This window comes from Ammospiza nelsoni, chromosome 3 (genome assembly GCF_027579445.1).
Source record: "Ammospiza nelsoni isolate bAmmNel1 chromosome 3, bAmmNel1.pri, whole genome shotgun sequence".
In the NCBI taxonomy this organism is placed as follows: Eukaryota; Metazoa; Chordata; class Aves; order Passeriformes; family Passerellidae; genus Ammospiza; species Ammospiza nelsoni.
The window spans coordinates 28,495,108-28,519,975 of NC_080635.1; the positions used below are offsets into that span (position 1 = coordinate 28,495,108).

The 24,868-nt window shown below is 45.8% G+C and overlaps 1 protein-coding gene across 3 annotated transcripts in view; it reads left to right on the forward strand.

Moving 5' to 3' along the window:
• TTC7A (tetratricopeptide repeat domain 7A) overlaps positions 1-10,755 on the forward strand; it is a 168,371-nt gene extending 157,616 nt beyond the window's left edge. For all 3 annotated transcript variants that reach the window (XM_059469396.1, XM_059469397.1, XM_059469398.1), the window contains one exon: positions 8,997-10,755. In XM_059469396.1, the coding sequence (XP_059325379.1) occupies positions 8,997-9,218 (222 nt within the window). In that variant the 3' untranslated portion in view covers positions 9,219-10,755. The remainder of the gene's footprint in view (positions 1-8,996) is intronic.
• Positions 10,756-24,868: the final 14,113 nt, after the last annotated feature.

The following is a 24,868-nucleotide window of genomic DNA, read 5'->3' on the forward strand; positions in this document are numbered from 1 at the left end:
GTCTAAAGATATTATCCTTGGCCTGATCTGCAGCAGATGCTTCTCAACTGAGCTCCAACCTGATCTTCCCGGTAATTTCTAGCTTTAGTTATGGTTTCCTATAGACAGGCCGCTGCAGTTTTAGTAAGCAGTATTGTCCTCCTATTGTACTTTGCTCCAAGATCAAATGACAGCCTAGAAATTGTAGTAGTCAGGTTGGTCTGCAGCTGAACTCATAAATGGTATTTCAGAGAGTGCTCAGGGAACTGTCATAAGGGAAAAGGGATGGAATGACTATCCCCTTTATACTTGAGCCTTCAAAAACTATTTTTCATAAACAAGGAAACTGGTTATAATTAGTTTAATTCTGTGCTATTTAGGCTGCTTATTATCACAGGACAGGACCGAGTCATAGACTGTGGTGATGCAGTAAATAAAATAGTGTGCAGCACAATAGCAGGGTGTGCTGCCTCCTGGTACACAAGACACAGCTGCACAAACAGGGGTGTGGGAATTAGCAAGACTTCCAGGTTTTCAGCAAGCTGTCCTGATACACACCAAGCTGGCCACAGTCAAGAGAAGGAAGCAGAGATCCCTTCTTGCCAAACAAATGGGAAACATGAAAACATCACAGCTCTCGGTGTTGCTGGAGCTTCCATTCACACTAATGTTATGTGTGTTATGTGCAGTACTTATCGAGCCTTTACTTTCTCAAGGAGTGTCTTCATTAATTCTCCTTTGAGCATGTAACAGAAAACGCAAACTGTAATTCAGCAAAATCTCTTTGTACACGGAGGTTTGTGATTTAGGAGAGATTCTGTGTTGAGAGACGATCAGGACACACACTCCTTGTGGGATCAGAGGCACTGGAGCAGAGTCTGGAGGCACTGGCTGGACCACAGCAGTGTGTTCCTGCCCAGCTCACTGTGTTTCCCAGCAGCCTAGCTAAGCTTAGTGCTCAGCTGTGACACTGCACACAGGGCTCTGGCTGTAGCTGTGTGCAGGATATCATTAATCACATGCTTTCCCAGAGACTGCCAGTAGTGGAAAACTAAGCAAATTAAGATATTTTAGATACCTCGGCTCTCCTTTCAGAGACGTTGGCGTGCTGTGTGCTTCTGTCAGCGTGTCTTGGCTGCACTGTGCCCCTCCCCAGTGCCATACCAAATGCAACACTTGCTCTGGCCATAAGTTCTGCGGCACTGGGGCTGAGACCCTCAGCAGAGCTGAAGCTGTTGCCTGTGAGAAGCTGTTCGTGACTCACACATTCAGACAAGATGTACTCTGCATGCAGAAGGGAAGATAACGTGCATGGGAGATGTGTGCATCAGCCCCTCCTTTGTTGCAAGGCAGTGCATTAAAAACTGGGGAAAGATCCAGCACTGGCACTGGAGGGATACCTAAGAAAGCAGAAATTCCATGTTCCTCAGCCACAGCACACTGTGGACACTCAGATTAATTTGGTGTCCAATGCTTAAGCCTAGACATTCCCCAGCTATCTGCAGCAACATCTTGTTAGGTGCAACAAAACATAGGCACCTGCTTACTATCAAAATAAAGGCAGAGTTTTTACCCCCCTGGAGCAATGGGGGTGCTTAACAGCTGCCCTACCCTCTTGAAAACATTTGCTAGAAGTTACCATGTGCTCCCTGGGCACAGGAGAGGCAAGTTCTCAAGCTTCCTTAGCCTGAGAGCACTTAAACCCAGGACTTCTGCTTCCCAAAGCTTGTCCCTTGACTCTGTCCCTGCTGTTGGAATTGTTCCTGAGTAATGACAAATTATTCAATGTGAAATGTATTAGCAGCCGATGGAGCACAGCTACTGCTTTCTAATTGAGTGCTTTAGCCAGCAGGTTACCTGCCACTCTTCAACACCCTGCATGTGTGTTACGTGCCTTTTCTCTCTTTGCTGATGGTTATCAGTTTCAATTCTGCACAGATTTTGAAATACTCGGATATATTTGGCTGAATCTCACTCATTTCAATGAGACTTTCTGGCAGGGAAGCTGGTACAGTGCAGAACTGGGACCTTATTATATGATCTAAATTATAAATTATATGATCTAAATTGTTATTTATTATTAGTTTGGGACCTTCTTTGGTGCATATTTTTACAGACGACACCATGAGCCTGAGTCGTAGTTGAATCTCCTGTGTTTTCTATTGCAACATTACTGTGACAACTGCTAAGATCAGGGCTGGGAAGAATCTTTCCTTCCCTAGGAAAAGAGACTGTGAAACAAATACTCAGTTTAGTTACTCTCAGATACGTGGTTGAGGCATCATGTTAGGTTTTCTCGCTTTCTGCTTCATCTCCATGTAGGTCTCAGCAAAGGAAGAACTGTCTAGAGAATATTCAGCATGCAGCAGATGATTCTGCTTTGCATGAAGCTTAAGTGACGACAATCCAACAAGGCAGAAAAACTCTTCATTCTCCCTAGGCTTGTATGAGCCTCCCTGTGAAGAGATCAGAGCCTCCTGGTTTGAAATGCTGCCTTAGGGTTTGCTTTTTATGTCAATAAATGTTTTATCACATTTAAGCTTCAAACACAGTAGAAACATCCCTGCTAACATTTGATGAACTCAGGAGAGACAGCAGGCCTGGGCAGAGGGCAGTGTGCAGCATGGCACAGTGCTTCCCTTCTGCAGGGCAGGGGGTGCCTTGGCCTCACAGGGGGCCTGGGCAAGATGCTGCCTTTGCAATTACTCACTGCCTAGGAAAACACGCTGGCAAGCTAAGGGAGGGGATGTTCCTCTCTTCAGGACTTCACCACTTTGGTCTTTTCTTCCTTCTGCTTTTTCTTCTCTCCCTGCAACCTCACTGTGATTGATAAAGCATATCCATGTGCCCAGGTCTCTGGTGGGCTTTAGTTGTCACTGTTTTCATACTCAGGTAGTCTGTCTCTCCTGATACCTCCTTGCAGTCTCATTTCTTCCCTTCTCTCACACTCCTGTGTAGCACACAAAGAGGCTGCAGTGAAGTTTAAACAGCCAAGGCTAGGCTGCCTTTTGGTGCCTGCAGTACTGGAGCTGAAGTCTCCAGGCTGAGCCTACCGAGTTAAAACCCACAGGCTGTGTACAAGTGCCACAAATCATGATGCAGTCTCAGGTTTTTTGCTTTTCCCAGTGCTTGCCAGTTCCCCCCCCCCCCATCAGTGCTGTTCCTTCGTTTCTCCTCTCAACATTCTGTGTTTTGCAGTGGCCCTGCCTGCCTTCCTTCTCCTCCCTTCTCCTTCCCCTCCTCTGCTTTATCAAATGCAGCACTTCAGCGTCACTGACTGACAGGGGATGCAGCAGCTTGGGCAGAGGAGATGGAGGGGGGGAAGGAAGAGGAGGAAAAGCTGCTCTCAACAAAGGAGGCGGCAGAAACACTGAAAGACAAGCTTTCTCCCAGAAGTGAATCCCAGTCATCCTTTGTTAGGGCAACAAATGATGATATGGTCTCTAACTCAGTTCAGTGAGAGGACCCTGATTGCTCCCTGTACTCCTACAGTCTTTTCAGAAACAGAGCTCAAATGTATAGCTCAGGTTCACCATAACCTGGACTGAATCAGCAAAATGGGTGATCAGCTACCCCCACGCTGCCAGGCACTGCATGACTAAGTGACAGCGCCACAAAAACTCACTTCATTGCTCACAACTAAAAAAGAATCCTAGCTTTTCAGAGATGTAAAGGTCATGAATGTAGGGGGAAAGAATCACAGAGCAATTGGCTACTTATATGTCTTTCTTTATTGTAGGAGACCTAGGATTTCCAGGGTTAATCTTTGCCATTTTCTAAGAGGACACTGATATTTCATGGTTAATGCAACAGATTTTGCTTACAACTTGCTCTGATTGCTAAATAATTGCAGAAGCGTGTGCTGCCCTGTAGCAGTGCGGATTTTCTGTTACATGAGACTGTTATCACCAAATGCCAAATGCATCTTGAAAGGCTTTTTGTAGGGTTCTGCTGAATAAGCACACTTCTGAATGATCACTTTTCTGCAGCATGCCCTGCTTTTGCCAGCTGCTGATTACTCTCCTACTAACCACAAGGGACATGTCCACATTACAGACTGGAGTAAACAGTAAGGATACTGCATTTACCTTGAAATTAATTAAATAATGCACTTAAGGAAGCCCAGCAGCAAAGTCTGATTAATTCTGGAAACTTCTTGGGGTATTCAGACAATAATAGGCAGAAATGCTGTGCTAAATAGAGACAAGCATCAGAGACAACCTCACTTTGGAATTAGAGTCTTAGGCAAAGAGACAGTGAGAATTTGCATTTAATGTGATTATTAAAATCCATTTGTAAAGGGTAGAGTCTAGTCCACCTATACAAATTCTCCAAAAATGAGATGACCTTGCAAACACAACAAAAAGCAACCTTCCAGGAATGAAATGACGTGTTTTTCTGGACATCTCTTTCCAATACAAGCCCTAAAGGAAAGAACAAGCTAATCTGTGCCACCTATTTGGAAGGAGACAACTCCCTGCAGCTCATCAGGTGTTTGAACTAAATATTTGCAAAGGAAGTTTTGATTTTCTTTACTAAAAATAAATTCCAGCTTGTACATGAGGCTTATTTTGCAGTCTTCCACAATGTCTTTCCTGCACTATTTTCTGGGAATTTTAAGAGCTAACATTTGAACAGGTTTTGTCAAACTCTAAGGAAATAAAGGCACAGGTAGAAATTTCATGACCTTCTAAAACTGGGACTTGAAGTGTGGCTTATGTTCACTTTCTTTATTAGTGAAAATTGAAAATAAGTCACTTTTTTTCTCATCTAACTTAAATTGAAATATGGTTCTCCTATTCTAAAACAAAAATAGCCTCACTCAAGTATCAGTTACTAAGTATCACATCACTGAAGGCAAGGCAGTCCAGTCCAGTGTCACCATAGAAGTGGTTTAGGTTTTGTTTGTTTTGCATGCAGACGAGGTCAAAAATACTTTTGAAAAAGCTTCCCATGGACACCCTCTGTTCCCTGAAATTAAAAACCATCAATTCAGGAGTCCAGCTGTCAGCATAAGGCACACTAAATCAGCAGACCAGATTCGCTGTCCCCTCCCAGCCCTCGTCCCCTGCTAGACTGTCCCTGTGTGGCTGTGCCGAGCCCTTCACCTCAGCTGAGCTTCTGCCAGAGCTCTCAGCCCTTTTACAGTCTGCCTTCAGCTCTGCCCTCAGCACTCTGCCCCTGGTTACAAGAGCCAAGGTACATCTTCAGACCTTTAGAAGAAATCAAATTCATTTGTGGAGGTTACCCTCAGACCTTCTCCAGTGAGTGAGTGAGTGAACTCACACCCCAGCACTGTGCAGCTGTGTTGGTGCAAGCAGGACATTAAATGCCTCTGTGTGGCTGACAAGGGGGCTGGGCTGCCCACAGGAGCTTGAAGGAAAAATTATTCCCACTCACCTTTGGAGTTGGTTTGGATTTTTTTACTATTTATAATACGCTTGAGTTTTAAAAATAAGCCTGTCCTCATTGCTCCTTAGAGTCTGACTCAGTACCAACACCACTGACAGAGAGGGCCATACTTAGAGGTACTTGTCATCTCTGGGAGGAAAATCACTGGGCAAAACCAGAAGTGCCAGTGCTAGCCAGGAGGTGGCAGAGGAGTCAGGCTACCTTGTACACCAGTTTCTGCATTGTTTTGGCAAAAAGACAAATAGAAACTGAGGAAAGACAACAAAACCCGGTCCCACCCTCTATCTTCAGGAATAAGAGGATGAAACCCTTAATCACATTCCTGCTTGTATTTATACTAATTGCTCCTCTTCCTGAGATCTGACTTTATGAAATTATGCATGCACACCAAGCAGATGAGTTTCCATAGAAACTCAGGAGCTGAACTTTCATTAGAAAAATCTTTTTAAAAAAAATCTTCCAGATAAAAATGCAAATTGCCTGTCAGTGGGTGGCTTTCTGAATTTAGATACAATTTTTTTCTTTTGCACTGTAGGCAGATTCCAGCTGGACCTACATAGCAACAACATGCAGGCATTGTTTATAGCAAGCCAGACTCCATGGGGAAATGAGAAATTCAGTAGCAAGGAGAAGCTCTCAAGTGCAAATACCTCAGAGAAACAAAAACTCAAGTGCTCAGTGCTGCATCTTCCTGAGGCTTTGAGGTTTGTTCAGCCTCCAGCTCTCAAAATGCTTGTGGTTTGCAAGGAGCAGTGCGGGGAGGAGGGGAGAGAGGAAATGCAAAACCAGAAACTCTCCTGCACACAGAATTAATGATGTTCAACCTGTCCTTTAAACATCAGCAACATATTTGTGCCGCTTCAGTTAAGCCTCGCTAAAAGGCTGACACCATCTGTCACTGCTCACTCTGGACACAGGACGGGCTCTGTGCTGGGCTGGGGAGCCTTGGCAGACCTGGCTTGGCCAAACCCCAAACTTGGGCTGAGTCCTGGAGCCCAGGGTCATGTGCCCACACTGCCTGGAAGTCCAGGCATGCGTGCAGGAACAGGGCACGGGGCTGTTCCTCGTCAGAAGGGGGAAGCAGGATGGTGGCATGCCTGGGAAGGGCCACGGGCCTGGGCAGCATTTGGCACCAGCAGTTGTGCATGCAAGCAAGGAGGAGGTGAAAATCTCAAACTCCTTCAGCAAATGTTTCCTCCAAAATCATTGCAGTGTTTCACCTGTGCAGTATAGTGCAGCATCAACAGGAGGCCTTCCCCTGGCTTTGGGGAGCCTGGAACAGCTCTCTCTGTGGGTTCACAGATGTTTTCTCAGCCAAACTGGCAAGCTTGAAAGCACTGGATACCAAAGAGGAAATGTTTACCTGAGCTGTGCTTGCTGGTGGGCACCCACTCCCCATGGGCACAGCAGAGCACAATGCTGCTCCTGGGCCTCCAGCACAGCACAGCAAACCCTGGGGAGCACAGCAGGGAAGCCACACCAGGCTGTGGTTCTTGACCAGCAAGGCTGCTGGGGCATGCAAGGGAGCTGAGCTGCACGAGCAGTTTACGACGAGGCGGATTTCAGTGCAGCATTGTTGAGAGGCGCGAGATGTCAGCCGGGCAGGGAATTCCCCTCCTCGTTGGAGAGGGATGACAGGCAGCAGCTGCTCGGGCTCCTGGCCCCTGTGCCTCCAGGGCCAGCAGCCCTCTGAGAGACGGAGAGGCTGGATGCTGCTCAGTGTCAGGGTGAGGACAGCGCTGGCTCCCCCGCCACCAGAGAGCACAGTCGGCTCTGCTCGGTCAGCACAACAGGAAGGGATTTTAGGAAGAGTGGGTTTGTGGTCGAAGACAAACTTGAGCTGAGATAGCTCCTGTCTATTCTTGGCTCAGCAGCAGATTTGCTACGGCCACACTTCTTGCCCTTTCTATGGCTCATTATCCCTGTCAAGCGGGTGACTCAAATTATAATTGCACAAATTCCTTGCAGTCTGCCATTACGTGTCTGCAGCCATCTCCAGGCAGCCACCTCCAGGGGAACCAGCCTCTCCCACCAGGAACCTCTGTGCCACCTATGCCTGCACTCAAGGGGATCCTAAGATAACACCCTGTTGCCTTGTAGTTTTCCTGCATAGAGAGGAACCTGAAGAAAAAACAACCCCACTGCATCTCTAAATGATCACATTTGATACTGAGTTGATTATTCAGGTCAAGGTTATGGGCAAGAAGGAGTCAGTGAAGTTTTTCATAGCACTGCCAATATTTGATTAAATGGCTGTTTCCTAATATTTCTCTCAGGCAAATGAATGTGTTTCTGTAGGGATTAGTACTATCACTGGCCTTAAGGATGCTGCTGCACCCTGTGTTTAATGGTACTTTTGTAAAAGCAAATGAAACAAAACAGAGCAAAAACCTTCACTATTTCTAAAAGCATCACCATTCTTTCATCAGTAATTTACTTGGGTTCTAGTTGTGAGAGATTTCAGGTTTCTTACATCTTTTCATATGCACTAAAGACAATTAGACAAATTAAAGATTAAGCTAATGCTTTTCCTTATATATAGGCATCCACCTACTATGTTGTCCCAGGAAAAGCATGAAGTCAGGCAGTCATCTCACTTGCCAGCATTTCCAGGGGTGAATGTGGGCAGAGGCCATGCAGAGCTTGGCAGGTGACATGGCAGTGCTGGCTGCTTCTTCCAGAAGCCACACCTGGATGAAGCTGCTGGAAAGTTCATCCTGGTGTGTGCACCTTCAGGAGGAAGCAGAAAAATGCCAGGATATGTTGTGGCCTGTGACAAAGCCCATGTGACCATCTGGGCTCAGTGGTTGACTGCTGTGTAATTTACAGGGAGCCTGGCTCATTAGGTGCCTTGTGGTTCAGACAAATCCATGAGAGCCCTATAGGAAAACATGTTCTTCCTAACACTTCTTTCATCCTCCCCCTCCTGTTCCTTCCAGATGGTTACACCCACTTGTGTCTTTTCTTACCCTAAGGACAGCTTTTTAAACAAGGTTCCTCCATCCTTCTCCTCCCCCACGCTGCTTTAGGATCTATTGAAGTGCAGGAGGACAGAACTCTTACATCCCCTGCTGTTACATCTAGCCTGCCCATGCAAGGCTGGGAGGAGACCACATCCCTCTGCCCCTGTTTGCTGGGAAGGAAGATCTCAATGTAATCAGGATGCAGGAGATGAGAGACTTTACCTCAGGCTCAGCTGGGTGTTGCAGATGTGCACGAATGAATTCTGATGCTGGCTGTAGTCAAACCTGTGTATATTTTCTGGGCAAGGAGAGAGGGATGCTTAAAGGGCCTGTAGCTTTTCTTCTGTATAGCACCAATAAATGCTCTCCCAGTAACACACAGCAGCAGCACTTGCAGAGCTGAATATGAATCTGCTTTTAAAAACAATTATTTTCACAGTTGCTTTTTAAAGAGCGCATCACTATCAAAAACCACAGAACTTAACAACTGATCACTTTTATTCCTCAGAAACAGGTGGAGATGCCCCCTCCCTAGGAGTCCTGTGCCTGCTCTCATGTGGCAGCTTGGTGGGAGCTTGGGGTGCTCCATTTCTTCCTCTCCTGAGCGCTGTTGTTAACTGCCCACCACTTGTTTGTTGGCAGGGCCTGGTGCTGAGCAGACTTGGGCGGAGGGAGCTGGCCCAGAAGGTCCTCAGAGACGCCATCCGGATCCAGACCACCAGCCACACTGCCTGGAACAGCCTTGGAGAGGTCTTGCAGGCTCAGGGCAAAAACGAAGCAGCCATTGAATGTTTCCTCACTGCCCTGGACCTTGAATCCAGCAGTCCTGTCATTCCATTCACCGTCATACCCAGGGAGCTCTGAAGCTGCTCCCCGCAGCTCTAAGCACTTGCATTGCCTGGACAGACACCAAAAACAAGCAGATAAACAAAGAGGCCCAACAAAAAGTGCCATTGTAACCTGGAACTGGGCTAAGTAATTCCAGGACGGGGCTCAGGTCTACAGGCTTAGCTTAGACAAGCCAAACTGAAGAAGAAATTGCAACAGGCAGGAACAGAGAATGCCTTTTTCTTCACATGTGCCTGGCTAACCTTCTGTTCAAGTTAATAGCAAGGCTTAGTTCAAAGTGCTGGTTCAAGGCGACTGTAGAAAAATCATGCTAGGGTACAGCTGTTCAAAGCACTTGCACCTTTCAGTGTTGGTTGAAAATAAAACCCCCAAGCCCTGAATTAAAGCCCAGAAATGCTCTAAATAGGAGTAAATTCACCAACTTGAGCAAGTTGTGTTTAAGTATGTGGCTGTCTCCCCACAGATCTGACAGGACAAGAATGACACTCGCACCAAATAGACATACAATATATGCTGTTTACAAAATTATTTCATCTATTTTGATAATCCTTTTTGCTGCCTTGCTTTTATATACTGTATATGCTCACTATATTTAGTGTAGCACTCGTCTAGATAAATTTAAAATTAAATTTTAGTTTTAAATTAAAAATACTTTTTTAAAAATAAAGCTGCTATTGCAGTATAACTCACAAAAGCAGTAAGACCAAAGACCAAATCAGTTCACACTTGAACTAGTATTAAAAACACATAAATATCTCCACTTACATATTTATTGAAAGGCCTTACATGAAGTAACTAATTATAAGCTCTGAGCTTCATTCTTACTAATCACCTATTGCATCAGTTTAGCAAGGAATATAGTGTTTACCAGTATATAGTAACTGAACTGTGTGCTCTACCACATTACCAATCCTGGCACAAAACATTTTCATATCCTTCTTCTGATGATGCAAAAGAAGGCAGCAGTCTTTTAAAGGGAAGTGTGCTGAAGGCAGTATGTGTGTATATGAACTGCTTCTTCCTTAAAACTAAATCCTTGGATTGTCCACAGAAGTTTCACAGTAGAGGTACGGAGTGGAGCCTTCACTGGCATCATTTTGCATCTCCTGTCAGGTGTAATAGTGGGGAGCTTCTGATGCACACAGCCTCCCCATGGCTGGGACAGCCAGGGAGGGGACACAGCTGGCACAGCCCCTGCTGAGCTGCTGCTCAGCTCTGTGTGACCTCCCCAGGGCCTGGCAGGGAGGTGGAGCTGGACTGTGCTGTCACACAAGAGCCAACCCTGACCAGACCAGTCCCAAGATAAAGAAGATGCAACAATTTGCTGCACTTTTCCACAAAAAATAAAAAAAGGTTGGGGCTTTGCGCCCATTTTTGTCCAAAGATTTGTGACTATTTACTAAGTAAGTTTGCACTAAAGCACACTTTGTCCTATAATTCTGCCCAGTATTGTGATCCACAACTAGTTCACTCTGGAAATAATAATATCCTCAGGCAATAAATAAGATGGCATGTTTCTTACAGAGCCTGAGGCTCTGGCAGCAGACTTAAAGTCATTGTTGTTTACAGTTATTTGGAAATCTGCAGGCTAATGGAGAGCTGGGCCCTTGTGCTGCTCCCAGCCCACACCATCAGAGAGCTCCCGCCCCCAGCCTTCCCTCAGGATGCCTGCACCAGGGGAAGCACACTGCTCTCAGGTTCCTTGCAGCAGCCTGGTGCACTCCAGGCCAATATTTTTATTTTTTCCCCTTAAATGATGCAGATGCAATAGCCCAGCTTATTTATCTGTTCACTGAGGGATTCCAGATCTGATGTAGGCTGATTTCACTGCAGGTGAAAGCAGCCCAGCCATGAAAGGTGCTCAGCCCATGAGTCCTCTGCCTTTGCAGTGCCACACAGGCACCCAAAAGGACTTTTTTAGGCCAGGGGCAGGTTTCCTAGGAGACAGTGTTCCCCAGCCACATTCCTTTTTGCAATAGCACCAGCAGCAGAGGAAGGAGTAGGTGTTAAAGTAGCAGAATTAAAGGAGTTTCAAGAAGACAAAAAGATGCAGCAAGACACGTTTTGCTGCAAAGGGTGCTCTGAAGTCAGCTCACTCTGTACTGCAGGGGGAAAGAGGGAAGGGGAGGGGAAAGATGCTGTTGTTGACATAATATGTAGATTGTTACCCAGGTGTTTTAAGCCCAGTTTCACAGTCAGATGCAATCTGACAATAGACTTAAACAGAGATATATATGAATAGATGTTATGTTCGGGTGTTTGTCCTGCCCCACAGTTGCCGGGGTGGGAGCGAGCCCTCTGTGTGAGGCACAGAGCCGGAGTCGCCGCTCCCTTGTGCCATGAGTGTTTGCACAGCACTGCCATAGCAACTTCTGTGCACTGGGCAGCCGCTGGAGAACAAGCTGTGCAACCACCTCTGCCACCCAGGAGCTGCTTGAAGAGGTCTGTAACGAGGCTGGGCTGTGACCTGGCAGGAGGGTGCCTGTTTCCCAGCAGCAGCTGAAAAGCAAACACTCACAGATCCATTTGCTCCTGCACACATAGCTTGTGAGCAGCCAGCAGCCCATCACGTTTGTTGTGATCAGGCAAACTTCATCCTGATGATAATCATACTTGCCACAGCACTCATCTTCTTGGAAGAGGGGCAAGCATTAATGAATACAGTGAGTGCATCAGCAAGTCAGGTGTTGCCAGGGTGGTCCCATCTTGTGTGCATTAATGAGCGTTGCTGGCATTGGAATCTCAGTCCTAAGAGCCTCTGCTCCACGTGTGGCAGGGAAGGTGTGCCTGAGTAAAGGCATCATCACCAGCAATCAGAGGGCTGTGGTACCCTCTACCAGCTCACCACACCACAGCACTCACAACAACTGCAGACAAAGTACTTTGCATTCATACTGGACTCAATCCTGAGATTTCCTGCCTGCTTCCCAGAGGATGCAAAGTACCTCTTGGCTGGAAGGGTATTGTATTGGCTTGAAATGCTCTGTACAATGCAGGAAAGAGAGTGGTTGTTGCAGACTTACAAGTACTTTGAGGGTGAATCCTCCAGCTATATTTGATAATCATGCTCAGCAAAACAGAAGTCTTCCCAAACTTACATGCTACCTCTCTCACTCAGCATGGATTTTGTTCACACTTCCAGATACAGAAAAACAAAGACAACTGCTTCAGACAATCCTATGTATTGTTGTATTTATTTAGATAGCAATGTTGATAAATCTGATAGACTTACCTCCCTGAGCTCAGTAATAGGCGTGGCAGGGAATCCTGGCATGCTTAATGCTCAGGGTTTGAGATTTAAGAACAGAAGATTTACATCCCTGTCTCATATGATTATTACAGATCATAAGTAATGGGAGTTCGGGGAACAATAACTTTGGGGAGCCAAATATGCAAGCTTTAGCATTGACTTGAGTCTTAGCAGAGTTTTCTCATTCATTCGTTTTGAAAGAGGAAGATAAAAAGCCCATATCATTGCCTAAAGTATTGTGGTCCTCTTGTTCCACCACAAGATTCTTTTCCATTTTTTGGCAGAGTGCATGCAAAAAGAAAAAATAATTACCTTCTGTTTTCCTGTTGTGCAGTAAAGGAGTGGTATGTGCCGTTGCCTTTGGCCAACAAGGAGGATTGCATATTGTAACAAAAGTGACTCTGCCTCCAGGACAACAGAAGGAGAGGCCCAGCAGGCCAGGGAACAGCTCCCCTCCCTGCCTCATCCCCTGTGCAGTGTCATTGGTGCCCCTGGAGCAGTTGGTTCCAGGCGTTCCCAGCTGAGCTCTGCCCAGCCCGCGCTCATTCCGCACAGGGAGCGCGGCCGATCCCGCGCCGCGCACGGACCCCGTCCGTTTCTATTGGAAACACTTCGTGCTCCTGATTATCACAATGCTTCACAAGTGCTAATTATCTTTTCTTGGTAATGACTAATAAATCCAAATGGAGAACAGTCCTGGAGGATGTTTACTGGAAAATTCACTGGCTGGGTACCAAAGCAGGCACAGCACTGGCTGCTGCAGTTGGAATTACAGTTATTTTGTCCAAAAAATGTTCCATTTTCAGAGAGTCTTGGTAAAGAATGAGTTTGGCTAGTTTGTATTTCTTTTTAATGACAGCAAAGTGGGAAACAATCCTTTTTAGTGAAAAGGCATCACTGCCATGATCTTTTTTCAGCCAAACCGACAGAGATTTGATAGTTGCAGTTGAGCCTACAAGAGGAAGGCTTCCCAAAGCAACTGTGCTGCAGCAATAATTCCCTCTGACTCTTTTGTATTACAGGCATATTTGACAATTATGCAATGAGCATGTGGAGCTGAGATGCCTCTCCCTCCTTATTTGGGCGAGGGGAGCTGCTTTGTGCCCACAGGGACAGCTGTGGCACACATCTGGGTGCTGTCAGCACTGCCGTGGCGCCTGCCACCTGCAGGGTGGCTGCTGGCTCAGTGACTCTCAGACTGCTCCCCAAGCCTGGCTCCCAGGGACGCTTTCCTTGCTGCTGAGTTGTTGCTCAGAGCTGCAGGATGTCAGTGCATGCTCAGACAGAAGGTTGTTTTCCCAGAGATGGAAAGCTGAGTCGTCCATCAGTCAGTGACGCTGGCAGGAGGGGAGGTAACCACTGACCCAGCTTTGCTTCTAATGAACTGGCTTGTGCCTTCAGCTCCAGGAAACCAAGGCAGGTTCCCAGGTGACTGGGTACTAAAAGATCCAGCTGGCTTTCTCACAGAATCACATGCCTGTCAGTGTCACAAACCTCTGATAGGGATGCAATGCTGCAACCACTGCGTAGCAGCCCATGATGATTCAAGTAAAGAACCTCCCTGAGCCAGTGCTCAGAGGTGCTCAGCCTTTGCACATCCAAGCATGTCCACCATGCCACTCTGATAGTGTTGTCACAGGTGACAGAATCAGTTTTCCATGTAATTTCTTTGGTCACTATATTTCCACCGAATTTAATAAAATTGACCCTGTGGAAAACAAAAATTGCTCCTTATATTTCCTGCTGATCTTATTCATGCCACAGATGCTTCACACATTCTGAAATGTCCAGTTGTTATATTAACTGGAACCCAGTGTGCCTAGGAGTTACCAGTTGCAAAGGGTATTTTGGTCTACACCCTGTAGTTCATGGGAAAAACGAGAGTGAGCATGCAAGCAGCATGCCTTCAGAGAGGAACAGAGCCAGGAAAATGGAGCAATGTAGCTTCAGATGTTTGGATTTGTGGAGATTTAAGTGAGCATCATGCTTTTCTTGTGCTTCATCCAGTAAAAATAAACAAAGGTAGTGTGAGAAACTCTAACATCGAGGTAATATGCAAATACTATGCTGTCAAGTTTAGGGACTTACCTTACTTTGGCCACAATGCCATTAATCATCTTTTTTGCTACAAACAGTTACTCCTGTGATTGTTTGGAAATAAAATATCTCCATTCAAGAGTTTCCAGAGCATTCTGTGCATTTACACATTAATCTTTTGGGCAGGTTTCAAGAAGGCCTGCTTAAAAAGTCCATCCCTTAGTTTCATACTCAAATGAGATTAAGGATGAGGTTTTTGAAGAACATTTCTTCATAACTGTGGCTGCTTTGGTTTATGAGTGTACTCAGCATAAATCAAGCAGAATGAGGTTCCTCTGTGGCAATAACAGATTTAAGTCCTTCAGCTGCTCATACAGTCTTAAAAATTGAAAGCTGAAGTGAATAAAATACTGGCTCTAACTTTTTCTTCATTTTTCTCTTGATGTGGAGAGGGAGCAAAACACTGGTGTGGGGCAGGGAGGGAAGGAGGGAGGGAAAGAGGGAGAAGGGTTCCATGTCTCCTCCAAGCAGGAGCCCAACTGGAGGCCTGCAACTGAGCCCCAACCAAAGCTGGAGAATTTCATTGTTCAGTGCCCTCTGAGGAGACCACTCATCTTTGCTGGTACCTAATGCTGGCACATTGCCTGCTACCTGCTCTGCATCACACAGACATTTAATATTCCCTTTCTGTTTAAATGGGAAGAAAATAAGTCCTTTTGCCCCTCATTTTTGCTGGAAGGAGCTCCAGTTGGTTTGGGAGCTCCACCTTTAATACAGAATCATTTCTTCCCTTGCAGAGAACCAAGCTGCATTTCAATGATCCTCTTGAAAGGTCATTAAGAATAATTTAATAAATTTTAATATTTTATTATATATTTTACCTAATTTTTAATAATTTATTCATATCTCCCCTTCTTTCTGCACCAGAATGTTCAGATACATATAATATATTCCTGCTTCATGTGAGGTCCAGATATTTGGCAGTTCTGAAATTTAGCAGTCCCATAAACTTGCCAAGGGAAGAGTGGAGAAGCATTGCTGCTTCCCAGATGCTCTCTTCCATGACAGTCTCAGGCAATCAGATTTTTGTGGAGTCACCAAAGCACCAGAGTTTACTTTGTCTTTAACCACATCCCTCAGGAAATGTCACATCCCAGTCAGATGTGCCTGAACCAGTCTTTGCAACAAAGGGAAAATAACCTCCTGCTCTTTAAAGGCTGGTGTTAGAGGAAACAGACTTGGGCAACACTGGCTTACTGTGTTGCCATGAGCAGCCACGAGAGCACTGAAGGGAGCTGTGGCTGTCAGGCCAGTTCCCTGTGCTGTGCTGTCTCCAAAACAAAGAGCAACATCTCACAGCCAAAACATCTATGCAGATCCACCAGCTGAAGGGCGATATTCAAGGGCTTCCTCAGTGCTCCAACTTAAGCAAGTGTTAAACAGTGGAGGAAAAAATCCTTGCAGGTCATTGCCCTGAGTGGCAGAGCTGCAACTTCCAGGTCTGGTCCCGTTTAGAGCTGATGTAGCTGCTGTGGTCATCTGGCTAATGGAGGAGGAGATGCAGGCAGGCAGAACACCTGAATTTTATACAGCAAAAGTGGCAATCATTGTATCATGGTCTAAAAAAGCAGAAGAGCAATAAAGGAGATGTTTTCCTTGCTGAGGAGCTCTCACAGAGGCAAAGCCCACCTTCACCAGCTGTTCTGACAGAAACATGTAAAAACCTGAGTCTGTGAGAGTAAGAGCAGATGCCAAGCAGCCTCCTGACTGCAAAGACCTCTCTGAACCTCAGTTCTGCCCCTGCCCTGCAGCAGAGTCCCCAGCCCAGCCAGAGAGCAGGGGACCCAGATCCCTCCATGGTGTGCTTGGGGCAGATGCCAGTCCTGTGCCTGTCAAACAGCACAGTCCTCAAAGCAAACACTTCATTACATTATGCATGACAAGTCAAACATCTTTATTTATAATGCAGTTGTTTATGATATTGCAATTATGTCTGGAAAGCAGGATGAATGAATCAGCAATAATTATCCCTGTATTTTGCTGTCCAGGGAGAGGGGCTGACACAGGCAGTCCAGGTTTGCAGTGCTGGGTGCTGTTTCAAAAGGATGGGAGTTAAGGATACAGCAATTTTCTGGTCACTGGAGGTTGGAGGTGATTTTGTGCCCAGTGTAAATGGCATTGTCTGGCAGAGACAATTAGCAAATGAAGCGCTGCCTCACCAGAGGCTTTGCAGCCTCTGAGTCTCTTCTTCCAGCCTGACAACAAACAGAAATTTGAGATGGTATCTCGGGTTTCCAAAACAGGAAGCTGCTAAATCCAGCAAGAGAGCAATTCATTTCCCACTTATAATGATGCTGCTTTTAAATCCCCTTTGAGGATACTGAAGTGTTTTCCGAAGGGGAGCAAGGGAGGCATTTCATCCCCATTTTTCACCAGACCAGCTCTGCCAGGAGAGGAGCCGACAGAGGGGTGTTTTCCTGTGCAGAACTGGTTGCTTCACTGTGACTCAGGCTCTGTTCCTTTCTGCAGTCTGCCTCCCACCCCTGACTGCCTTACCCGAGTCGCAGCGTGGCACAGCCCTCCCTCACACCCCTTTTTCTTTCAAGGTCTCTTCTGTGGAGGAGGAGTTAATGGAAGTTTCCACTCACTTGTTATATTAATGCACTATAAATGACTTCTATAAATCATCAGAGTGGCCCACATCAGGCACAGGTTGGTGCAATTACAAGGTACAGGAATGTACCTTGGACACCAGGTTCCTCTGGACAAGTGCTCCAGGTCTGGCCTTGGAGTAGTGCTGTGCTAAGGGGATGAGTTATCACAGCCAAACCTTTTCTCTTTTGTTTTATTTTCTCTGTTCTCCCATCATCCCCTCTTGGGTACTTGCAAAGTCCTTTCTGTTCAGCTGGCCAACAGAGAAGTAATAAGCTGAAAAATTTAAAATTATTTCAAGCTACATTCTGAAGAAAAACTTCAGAGATTTTCAACTAAATAAAGAGCTTTAAAAAGCTTCCAATTAAACAAAATATTGTTCTGACAAGACTCCTCAAGCAGTATCTTCAGTAACTGAGATTTATATGACCAGAAGTTTTGAGAGAATTGCCAGAAGGGAGAGCATTTTGAAACAAAATTTCATGATGTTTGATCCTGAAACAATCAACACAGAACATTTGAGTTTTTCTTTTTGTCTTCCAGCCAAGAACTAACAATTCATCAAAGTTATCTCAAGTTCTATATGTGGCTTGAGTTTTCTGGAACTTTACTTTCCAGCCAATGCCATGCTTGCAAGAGTTCAGAAGTGTTTTCCAGTTCCACTTTTTGTTCTCCTGCATGTCTAACGCTGAAGTTCCTGGCGTGAAAATGTTCTCAAGTGCTTCTGCACAACATTGCCAAACAGTGCATCCACAGTCCAGCAGGCACAGGTGGTTTCCTGGAGAACAGTACCAACTGCTGAGTAAACAGCAGCATGTGCTGCTCTGCACACCTGTGCACACAAGCTGGGATTGGCCCCACTGAGGTAAACAGAGACCAGTCCCAAGCAGCTTTGGAAATCACACCTCTGCAGTGCCAGTGACGGCGATTCAAATCTGCAGCTGGTTTTTTCTGGGTAGAAAATGGTTCTTAAATAGTCTGAGTCCTGTTGCCAAAACAAGTGCACTTTTACATGTAGCAAAGCACAGCCAAGGTCAGTGGGTGGTGCAGCACCTGCACTCCCCTGTGCGGCAGCACTGGCAGTGAGGCTCAGCTCCTCACACGGGCTGAGCACAAACTGCAGCTGGAATTTCATAGAAAGACATTTCTGTGCACACCTGCTTCCATCTCACCTCTCTCTTGGCCACTACCCACTGCTCAACAGCAGCCTGCTATAGGAGTGTTCAGCTTTGTGTGATCCCCAGGAATTTTCCATGGGATGCCTACATCTCTAAGATTCACTAACACAAATTTCTGCACAGAATATGACCTTTCCACAAAGGACATGCTCAGGGTCTCGTACTAGTTGGCCACAGACACCCCTGGGATCTGTAGCTCACAGCCTGAAGACTGGGGACTCTAGAACTTTTCTCTGAGATTCTATTAGAGCTTCTTAATTAAAAGACCTCTTTGGGGACCTGAATTGAATTGGAAACCATGGTGATCACTTAGGTCAATCACGCACAGAGATGATTGCATTTGGGAGAGCGAGGTGGAAGATGGGAATGTGTGCATGTTGAAGAGCTTTAAGGAAAAAAAAAAAAAGAAACCCCCAAACATTTGTAAAAATTAGCATGAATAATTTGCAATAAAACAATTAGAGGATTTGTCATATAGGGGTCACCATTCACTACTGATTTAGAGACTAACAGCTGTCTGTCTTATTGCATTGAGAAGTGTCTTCAACTTTTATCTCTCTGAACATTTGATCAATGGATTTGACAGTCTGTCCATTTTCTCAAACCTGTGTATGCACAGTTGCAGTCATGGTGATAACTGTACCAGGAAAACCAAAATGCTGAGAGCTGTGCTTCCATCATCCTACATGAGAGAAACATGGTACAACCTACTGCAAAACCAGAAATTTTCATCCTCATCCAGTGGGTCCTGTAACTTCAATATACAATGTATAAAGAAATGCCCAATATCCAGCAAGTGTTTTTGTTCAAGAGTAGAATTTCACTGTTATAGTTAGAAAACATTCATTTGTAATCAGATCATGTCAGTAAGATTATCAGTTATGTCAGTTAAAACACAACTAAAACAATGTTTTGTTTCAACTTAAAAATCATTGTATCTAGCTCTAGGACAATGAAGTTGCTTTCAAAATCAGAGCAGTTTTGGTTTCACTAGAAAGAACTGTTTTAAAATTCTCTGGCTTTTCTTACAGGAAAGGACAACTTACCTCTCACTGACTTTAGCATCACCTTCTCCCTTTGCTCGAGAGTAGAAAAATCTAAATAGTTACAAGGGATGTTCTTCTTGTAAGTCTCCACCAGAAATGTGTAACCTTGCTTCACTTGTCTTTGCAAATTAATGTGTTTAGATGAGGACCTTTTATAGACTTGGCACTTCAGTTGTTCAGCCCTTGTGTGAAAAGCTTTGTATTGCTCTTGAGAATTCTTACAGCCCCAATATGCAGGGGCAACCTCCTGCAAGCTCCAGCAATAAATGGGACTGTTCATGTAATTCCTGGGAGACTGAAGGCTGTTGATCCATAATCTATCTTGCATTAGCAGTTCCTTACAAGCTGCTTCCTTTTCTATGGTGGATGTGGAGCACCAGAGCACAGAGGCCGCAGGAGTTTGGGTCTTCCTCTCTCCATCACATCCCTCCCTCCCCCTGCCACCTTCCAGGGCTCCTCCTTACTTTGTAGGCAGCATCTGCAGCACCTTCCACATCCACTCCCCTTCCCCTGCCAGCAACCATTCCATACTGAACTGACAATGTGCAGTAGCTGCTCTTGGGCAGAGGCACATTTCTTTTTTTTTTTCTTTTTTTTTTTATTTACTAATTTCTTACTCCTCAGTTACCAAACTGCAGGACTTAGATGTGCTGCCAGATGGAGCATACACGGCTTTGGGACCAACCTGCAGCCCACCCCAATGCCTTTGATTCCAACCTGTAAGGAGGGCTGGAGTTTCAGTCAGGTTAATACTGCTTGCCAGCTCATTGCAGAATGCCATGGCTTGTATGATAGGTACAATTATTCCAAGTAGCCTTGTGCTGCAGCTTTCCCCTGAAGGCCAAAGTTTTATTTTATTTGTATTATATACAAATATCACCTGGAAGCTCTCAGTGAAAGTGAGGAATCTTTATTCTCTACTGACTTAGCCAGCAGGGTTATAATTATAGCTGTACAAGATACAAGGATGATGCAGCAAGCACACGATGCCAGGCCTTCTCACAGCAAAGGCAGAAGCAGCTTTGTGCCACAGAAGCAGGATCAAACCCCAAACCACAACAGGATTGAAGGAATAACAGATCTGCTCCAACACACAACAGCATCAGCACCTGCTTTCATTTCCATGGTTTGTCCCTGAAATAAGGCTACACACTTAAACCCCACTGAACCAAATTTTTCCATTGCCTTCATTCCGTAGTCCCATATGTCTGTGCAGTCAGAAACATGATGGCAAGTGAGTCACCCTGATAGGCATCTGCAACAGCTTCTCCTCACTTACCTGGCAACTCTACCACTGTAGAAGATGGGCCACAGAATGACTCAGCAGTCAGGTTACCAAGGTCACTTGAATTTTCAGTGACTAATTGTTGGCTTCTTTTGTCACAAAAATACTACGTAAAGCCTCAGCGAAGCTTTGGCACTGAAAATATCTCCAGGTGCAGCTCTCTGCACACCCAGCTTCCTGCAGCCAAGCACTTCTGTGTGGGGTACCCTGTACCCAGCCTGCTGCTCCTGAGACATCCTGGTTTTGCTGCTTGAGAAATTACTAGATTGCCATGTTCCTGCTAGCTGCCTTCCTGACAGAAACATGTGCATGTTGAGCATTGTTTTTCTAACTGAAGCAGACCTTTTGCCAAACAGTTAGTCTGATATTTTCCTCCATCTCCATTTGCTGTTGGAGAAATATTTTCCACAGCAGAACATTGGCCAGTGAGCCCGGTGGACAAATCCTGATAAAGGCTATTCAGAGAAGCCTTCCGCTCACAATTAATGTTTGCCCATGGAAACCAAAGCCTTGCTATTATTTTCCTTTTCCTCCTCTGAGGGATTTTAGCTCTGTATTGCCTAGTTTTGTTTTCAAAAGTGTTTGAACAGGAATGCGTATGAACACATCCATACTCTTCTGTGCTTGGACACAGGAGTGCAGAATGAGACCTCACTTTTTGTTTTCAATACAATTAGTATGTTTATAGGAAACCTTTATGCTCTATGTCAATTTTCAAATCTGAAGCATGTTTTCAGACAACACAGAGATACTATTTCAAAATAAAGCAAGGGCATTAATAAACACAGTATCAGGAAATCCACAAAGGTTAAGTGACTTTGCACAGAGTAACTCATTCTCCTAATGAGTTTGCTGCAGACAATGCTCTCTGCAAGCAGTTACTGCATATGTATCTTTAATTTGTGTGTTTATACAATTCATGGTAGTGCAAAATAAATTTCTATGTAAAGTGTCCTAATAGATGGAGTGAGGCCATAATATTCTTCCAGAGCTTGTTCATTACAATATGCCCTGGCACAGAGTCCAGAGGGAGAGGAAGCCATTAAACATGAAGCAAAACAATTGCTGTCATCCTCCAGAGGGACTGGCTTTGTAAATGCTTATGTTAATGCTGTACAAAAGAGTTGAGTATTCTGGAAAAATTAGAGTGGTAAAAGAAGGCAAGCACCTTGTCCTGAATTTTGTGAGATTTCGTTAGATAGCTAATGATATTTAGATCTTTGTTCTAGGAGAGCAGAGCTCATCCTCTCCTAGCCATGGACTGGGCACTCCTCAGAGTTAATTGTTACCAGCAAACAGAAAAGATGATACAAAAAAGCCCCTGACATTTCCAGTGTTTTCTGTCCTCAAAGCTGAAACTCTCCCCTGTGTGTGTTTTCAATTTAACTAAAATAGATCGCTGTGTGTAAACAGCCACTCTATCTGCATCATTCATATTTGATGGACTAGTCAGTACAACAGATACTTTTATCCATCCTGTAAGTGATGAGAAACCAGACACTTCAGTGTCCTGTGCTCCTCTCAGTTAACATGAGTGGCAGCAGCTGTTATTCGAGGCTCCCTTGCATGTAACGTTTGATGTAGGGACAGGAAAATTGGAGATATATTAAGTAGAATTGGATATAACAAAAGTAACTTCCATGATCAACCCTCCCAGGAGAACATGCAGAAAGCTCTGGCCATGTTTGTTAACAGCAACCCAGACACTGGTGGTGTTGGGCTTCAGAGGCTGTGTAATAATTGTATTCTTAGCAGGTTAACAAGTTACTTGCAGGAAAGGTAGGGCATGATTTCAAGATGACTTGAAATTGGCATCAAAGTGTGAAGATGCTCCAGAGACTGTATAGCACACACCAAGTAGATGAACTTGTGTTTTAAATTAAGTTCTGCACATACAATTTTACATACCTGTAAGAACCATGTAAGCAGACTTTTAAATCCATTGGAAACTAAGAGGAAATATTGCCATCTTCTTCTGCTTGGGAGAGATGAGGGTAGGTGGTTGACAAGGGAACAAATGTAGCAAACCAGAAGCAGCAGAAAAAGGAGGGCAATCCTTCTTTGAGCAGATACGTGAAGGCAGGAACTCCCGGCCCAGCTCACACAAGGGTGTGTTGGTGGCAGCAGTAAATACCAGAAATTCCATTTGAAAATGAAACCAGGTTTTGTTCGGTGAGGGTGGTGAAGCACATGAATGGGCTCCCCAGAGGGGCTGTGGGCCATACACCCTTGGGAACAGACAAAACCCCTCCAGATCTGCAACCTGCTCTGGTTGGAGAAGGGGATAGGACTAGGTGGTTTCCAGACATAAAATCTCTACCATGCTATGATTCTGTGAAAAGGAAGCTTGCCAAGCAAGGCCATGGGCAGAAAATTATGGTGGTGGTGTTTGGCAACAACTTTTGGAGGAACCATGTGGATATACCAAAAGAAAATACTTCCTTTTCCTTTATCCCAGCTGCATGCCCAGCCCTCTGCAATCCGCACCTCCTGTGCCAGCACAGGGGGAGAGAGGAGAGGAAAAGGCAATCCCATGGCCAGGGTTTCAGATTCTCAGACCTGGAAAGAGCAGATGAGAGGAAAACCTTTCACCTGCTTAGGACATATTGCAGGGAAGCTCACTAGCTGGCATTGTAGAGACCCACCCTGCAGACGGAGGGGTTGAAATCTCCTGAGCTTAAGTGCAGTTGCTCCATTGTGGCCTCACTGGAGAGGGCAGCTGCAGCCCAGCCTTTGAATCTCTGCTCTGAATCAAGAGCCAATGAAAGGAAATGGGAACTTCTGTCTTCACTGGGAAGGAGCTGGAGAAAGTTTGTGTGAAGGTCATTTTAATATTAAGCCAAAGGTCCAAGAAGCACCAGACAAACAGCTCTTTTTTCCCAAATAAAGAGTTAGTAACTGCATGGATATACAGTTTTCTCCTCTCAGTTTAGCCAGGCTGGCCCTTCCTTATTCCTGAGGGAACACAGTCATTTCTTGGGCATGTTTTTATATTTGCAGCTGGGAGACAGGCACGGGAGATGGCATGTGCCCACTTGTGGGTTTGTGGCACAGGGCAGGGCTGCAGGGCACAGGCTGGCCATGGGGGATGGGGCCTGTCCATGCACAGCCAGGCTCTGAGGGGTTCTGCAGCCAGCACTGCAGCCAGTATTGCAGCCAGCACTGCAGCCAGCACTGCAGCCAGCACTGCAGCCAGTATTGCAGCCAGTATTGTAGCCAGTACTGCAGCCAGCATTGCAGCCAGCATTGCAGCCAGTATTGCAGCCAGCACTGCAGCCAGTATTGCAGCCAGCATTGCAGCCAGTATTGCAGCCAGCACTGCAGCCAGTATTGCAGCCAGCACTGCAGCCAGCACTGCAGCCAGTATTGCAGCCAGGCTCTGAGAGCCTCTGGCAGCCTCTGAGCCGGCGTGGTAACGTGCCTGCAGCGAAGGTGGGAAGATCACTTCTCTCTGTTACTAAGAATATAGTCAGGGAAACATTACCCTGCAAATTGCTTTAATATGCATCACACTGCCACTTATACTTTATGACTCTATTTGCACCCTGGGTGTCAGCTCAGCTCCTGCCCACTGCTGCTGCTGCCAAGCTCCTGCTGCTCCTCGCTTTTCCCTTGCATGCATGGAGAAATGGGCAGGGCAGAGCACAAGAAGGCTTTCCATAAGGCTTCTGCTGAAAGGCAGGGATGGGGCTGACTTCCTACCAACAGGTCTGCTTGGATCCACCAACAAAAAGCAGAGAAAACTGTTCAGGGGGCATGAGGAAAACTGAGTGACTCAAAGCTGTGGGCAGGTGGAGAATGCAGAAGCAGGTTCAGTTTCAGATGCACTCAGCCCAAGTTTGTGACACAGCCCATGAGATGTGAGCAGCACACACCCACCTTGGAGCAGTTCCCCTTGCTGATGAAGCGACTCACTGGCTGAGGGGATCAAGGCAATGAGGGTGACAGACACACTACTGAGGCCACCTGTAGCTACAAGGGCCACATGCACAGCATGCACAGGAGCAGAGAGAGAGAGAGAGAGAGAGAGAAGTGAAAGGCTCTGGCTCCTCCCTGTCATTTGGTGGATGAAATGTTGGGCATGACCTGGCCATGTGCACTGGTGGCCCAGAAAGCCAGTTGTATTTTGGGCTGCATCAAACTCAGTGTGGGCAGCAGGACAAGAGAGGTGATTCTGCCCCTCTGCTCTGCTCTGGTGAGAGCCCACCTGGAGTGCC